Genomic DNA, 5,507 nt, shown 5'->3' on the forward strand with positions numbered 1-5,507 from the left:
TGAGCCTATCCTACCAGTTGAAGATTACAACTCATACACCATATCCAAGCAATCTTACACGATCCTTTACAAATACATCTCTCTCTTACACATTCACCATGCACACATTTATCAATAAAAAAAGAAGAAGAAAAAAGAAAAATAGAAGGAATGATGAAGAAAAGAACAGATGCTAGGGGAAACGATTAGAACTAAAATCGTCCTAAGGATTCTAAATTTACAGAATTACTCGCTTAAAAAAATATAAAAAAACCTTAAACTCTGTATACGCTCGTAAGCTTACTCTGTTTTTAACAGACACGTAACTAAATTTCCGATTTAAACACGCGCTCGAATCTAAAAAGGAAGTGAAAAGAAAAGGAAAGTATACTCGAATAACCAGAGTCACTCGAGTGGCTGTCCTTTTGAACTTCTCGTTCTCGTGGATCGATCGATTGCGACTTTGAAGCTTCACGCAATTTTATAGTGGGTGCTCATGGTGCACGCGCCAACAACAGTGGCAGTAGAACGCGGTATTGTATTATACGGTCGTGTGCCAGCGCGTTTACTATGTTCTCACCCTTCGTTTCTCCATACATTTTTTTTTCCTTTTTTTTTTTTAGATGTACTGAGATAACCTTTTATGATTGTAATTGGAATAAAAGTGGAACCATGTACTTAACCCTTTATGATCCTATAATTCTTATTATGAAGTGTATTAAACTAGTTCCACAATTTTTGGAATGGCAAGAAGAAGTAATAAATTAACCATTGTCTAAAAGATTCTATGAGCAGAGACTATGAACTATATATCTACCTGAAATTCAATAGCAGAACCCGTGGGTTCGAAACGAAGGGTTGAATCACAAGAATGAAGATGATACAATGTGCAATGAAACGGATACAATAACAATAAATTGTCTGTCAAGTCGTGAGAGAGAACTGCGTGTCCCAGCGGAGGGGAATATCATCCCTTCTTTTTTTTTCTTTCGACAGTTACTCGTTTGTACCTGTACGTGTTATAAAATACAGTATTTCGTCGTGGTCGTTGTTTATTGATGACGTTACACCTCCGCTAGAATCGCGTCGATGATAAATTACCGCGGAAATCTTGATGCCAGTTTGTCAAGGATGATGTGTCCGGACAAGAGAACGTGTATTTCTGGTTGTCTGGTGGTTAGGCGTGCTGATTCGATATGGCTGCCTCTTGTCAGGACGCCTTTTGTCTGATATATTCACAGAATAATGGTGTTTTTTCTGATCTGAATAATTTAGTAAATTGCTATTTTATGCAATAGTGTAAGTCTACTTCGAGACTGCGTTCTCTAAGCGTGTTGTACGGTGTTCAAGAGTATCTGGTTCTCTTGGAACCGGATTTCATCCCTGTGGAGGCTGAGGATCCATTCTGACTGCGGTTAAACCTGAGCGGGTTTCGACTTGCTGACGACCAGCAATATTTTCTGCAGGAACTTCGTGACGCTTACTGTAAATAATAATTCCAAAGATTCAGTTTTTTAATGTGTATTCAACGAAGTGTTTCTAGAGGAAAAGATGGTTAGTAGAATTCTTGAATTCGACGTGGAATCGTCAGATTGAAAAATAATAGACGCTCTTTCTTGACAGAGAAGAAATAAAATGTAAGTATATGTTGAGGCTTGTGTAGAAGGATGTATATATCATTCTCTGACGACACCATCATCGAGGAATTAAAGTTAGCAAAGTGAGCGGTAGAACTTCGTTGAAAAATTAATTTTAGACTGGTCAATATGTTAGTCACAATTTTTTACGGGTGCACCGTATTAAGAGCACTGTACGAGTTACTGTGCGTGGTGCTGATTATGTAAGTGCAGCATGCAAACTCAAACTTGAACGATGTTTGAGCGAACTTAAAAGCTAAGAACGATGTGCATTATGCTCTTGTTTGTCAAAATTTTTCGATACGCCAACTGGAAACTGAATAATTTTAATCGTGAATGTAAAAACAATGTTATTATTTTTTTTATGGAAAATTTAACAGTAAATTAAATCGACGAGCCCACCGTTTCGAAAATGAATTCAAGTATGTCTTCTTTAAACGGAAATAATGAACACCATGCAAGATGACAGAACAAATACTCAAAAATTATATATACAGTGCTCCAGAAAGTATGGTTAGAAGTGATCGACGTGCATGAGAATTGGAAAGCAACAAGCTAAGATGTTTTAATGATGACAGAAATAAACAGATGCTAAGCATGCATGACATGGATAGAGTATAGTTATGTCATAGTGTATCAGTTTTTTCTTTGAACCTTAGTCTTTGGTCCGACGACTACCATCATCTTCTGCAATGTTTTGGTAACGGCGCCTGCGGGAACAGATTGCGGTTAAACAGAAACGGAACAAAAAACCGTGTATTCGAATATAATTCAATTAAATAAAGTCAACAGAACAAACATAACTTAATGAGAATAATAAAAATTCAAGTGAACCCTTTGAACCGTGTATTCGACAATTTTGTTCTGTTTGATGGATTTATTTTTTTGTTTTGTTTTTGATTTCTATACTTACCGACTCCTTTTTGGAAGAACAGCGGCTTGTTTTTCCATGCGACAAACACAAAATACACAGGTACGGATGTGAAGATCATCAGGCAACCGTATCCTAAATAGAAAGAGAAAAAGAAATTAGTTTCAATGAGTAAATTTAATGTAAAAAGACATTTGAGAAAAAAGGTTACCAATGAATGGTAAAAATTGTTGGGTAGATTTCTTTACCTGTTTCCACAGGACTGGCATACATGGGCACAATTGTAACGAAGAGGGTGGCGAGGGTGTAGATGAAGGGGAAGAAGAGGTTCACTTTGATGGGCCTGGGCCGGTTTGGTTGCGTCCATCTGAGCCATGGCAGACAGACCACTGAGACACCTATGCTCAGCTGCAAATAAAAATCACAAAAATTCTTTACTTTTGTATCAATTTAATTCACTTTTTGAAACTTCGTTCACCTGGAAAAGTTTCAAATTAGAACTTTTCAAATCCTTTTTATTCCATATCTATTTTGTCCACTATTCTTCAGCTTCTTTGACACTCTTTTTTTAATCTACCACATTTTTTTATCCACTTTTCTCAAAATTTCCTTTCGACATTATTATGAAATGAAGGAAAAATGTAAGAAATGACTGCATCTCACTTGAGTTACTTGAACAGTTCAATGGAACAGAGCGGATGAACGGAATCTACATGTTTATAGCTGGAAACTATTGTCAAGCGACCGCGACAAGGTGGACACGTTTATACTGCACTACAAAGTCGGGCAATACTGTCAATTACACCGAGCAGCATGAGCCAATTAGAAAATTATCACTCGTCCGGTTGGGCTAATAATTCATGGCGAACCAGGTACCACTACAGCACTTTATATGTGGCCCATGTATGCGTGTAATAATGTTCAATGCGTTTTCTTGGAACATAATGAGGGACAATTATTCATCTGCATTGTGGTGAACCTGTGCAAACTGCTCTTGCTATTATTATTCTAATTGGTGAACGAATAACAATGTTTCATGTCAAGGAGACGTTATTAACTTCTTGGAAGGATTTTAACGATCTCCATTTAATATAGTACACCGTTTCTCTTCTCTGTATTAATACAAACTTAGCTTCTGGGAAAAGTGGATGTGAGAATGTGGACATATTTTACAGAGTTATTACAGAATCTCTGAAATTTTAAGAAAATAATTTCCGAATAAATTCTCAAAATTTTAAGCTTCTAAATAACTTTTTAAATATCAAAAGGTTAAGTATAGCAACAGTAAGATTGTACAATATAACTAAGTTCTTATTCCTTTCAGAACATTTTCCTTTTCACGTCCCTCAAATGTCTTCAAGAAAATACAACGTACCCAAGTGGCAAAGCCAACGTAGTTGATCAAAGATTCCAATCAACCTCCACACAATTGTCACCTCTCTCAATCTCCACAATCTGATTCTTTCAGAAAACCTGATTTCTCTCAACAAGTGAACACAATTTAACCAGAAGATTGCACAAACATTCAGTAGATACAACAAAATGTTCTTTCAAAGAATTTACAAAACTACTATCTCTAACTGAATTTAAAAAAGGAACCAAAATAGTCCTCTCGGATTAAGTAATCAATTGTACAAGGCAAAATCATAGGAAAAGGAGGATTGTTACATGTTTACTTATTATTAGACTATTCAGGTGTTTCTTCTTTTTTCTTTAATCTTCAGAAATATTGAAAACACTGATGTACCATGCAAAGAACAGCTGGAGTTGGGGTGAGCCTGGAAATTTGGATCATTGTCAATATTTCAGGCATCTGACCCTCGCAGGCGCCAGCGTAGAACAATCTTGATGATGTAAGGAGAATTCCATTTACGGCGCCGAACGTAGAAAGGGCCACGAACACTGGGATCACCCATGCGAACATGCCGAATAAACGATTTGCGTAGGTCTGAAAAGGAGAACCCATTTCATCAAGCTATCTTCAGAAGAAAGCATTTTCGTCATTTTTCTGGAACTATAGTATGAGCTTTTACTCTGATAAACAGAATTTGGAAAATTTTGTAATATCTTTCTGCCTTGAATATTCGAATAATTTCACTTGTATACAGTTTAACGAATTCTGCGATTTTGTCGCAATAGCTAAGTTACAAAATGGCAGAAATATTTGCAATAATGAAACCCAAGAACTTCCAGACATAAATTAAAACAAAAATACTCCCAATAAATAAAATATTTATGAATTTTAATTCCCAGAACTTAATAATATAAAATTTTGGAAATTCTGCGATTCGCAACAGCTAAGTTACAAAATGGCCGAAATATTTGCGACAAATGAAACCCAAGAATTTCCAAACATAAAAATTACAAAAAAAAAAATACTTTAAAAGAATTTTAATTGCCAGAGGTTTAATAGTGTCAATTTGTAAACTTACCACTGCAACAGCCTGGCTTCCAAGAACCTCAACAGGGCTCAGCGTTGTGTAAAACGCCATGTTTGTGAAAACGTAGACAATGGTAACGAGGACACACGAGATTGAAATGGCTCTAGGCAAATTCCTAAAAAATGGGAAAGAAACAAAATAAGAAAATATACGATAGAAAAGTTTGTTTAAAACACACGTTTACTAAAATTAGACCGTTCACACAGATTTAACGATGAATTGAAAAATTTCACATTTGACCTTGGACAGCTTAGGATACGGAGCAAAAGCCCTCACTTGACCTCGTGTCCAAGCGAATAAAGACGGGTTTTACGACCCTCTGTTTTAATTAATAGACACACGAGACAGGCTGTTGCAATCGCTATAAATCATTACACCAGACTTCTACGCGCACAGAACATTTCGTTCGGGCCATTTTTCAGAGGATTCTTTCTTTCCTACTTATTTCTGTCTAATTATCAAGTAAATTGACATTCGTGTTAAAAATGTAGAAGTGATTGTTTATGAGCTGGTCTTCATATGTGTTTCAATATATGTACATAAGATTACTGAGAACGAAAGGGTTTACAGTAGCTTAGA

At 36.0% G+C, this 5,507-nt stretch overlaps 1 protein-coding gene across 1 annotated transcript in view; it reads right to left on the bottom strand.

The window, feature by feature from the left end:
• Positions 1-865: 865 nt before the first annotated feature.
• Positions 866-5,507, bottom strand: part of LOC108570107 (Y+L amino acid transporter 2) — a 34,751-nt gene continuing 30,109 nt past the window's right edge. Inside the window, 7 exon segments of the mRNA XM_017931901.1 lie at positions 866-1,462; positions 2,257-2,326; positions 2,530-2,622; positions 2,736-2,895; positions 3,863-3,927; positions 4,225-4,435; positions 4,920-5,043. Of these exon segments, the coding sequence (XP_017787390.1) occupies positions 1,357-1,462; positions 2,257-2,326; positions 2,530-2,622; positions 2,736-2,895; positions 3,863-3,927; positions 4,225-4,435; positions 4,920-5,043 (829 nt within the window). The 3' untranslated portion in view covers positions 866-1,356.

The sequence above is a fragment of the Habropoda laboriosa genome, unplaced genomic scaffold, assembly GCF_001263275.1.
Source record: "Habropoda laboriosa isolate 0110345459 unplaced genomic scaffold, ASM126327v1 scaffold23, whole genome shotgun sequence".
NCBI lineage: Eukaryota > Metazoa > Arthropoda > Insecta > Hymenoptera > Apidae > Habropoda > Habropoda laboriosa.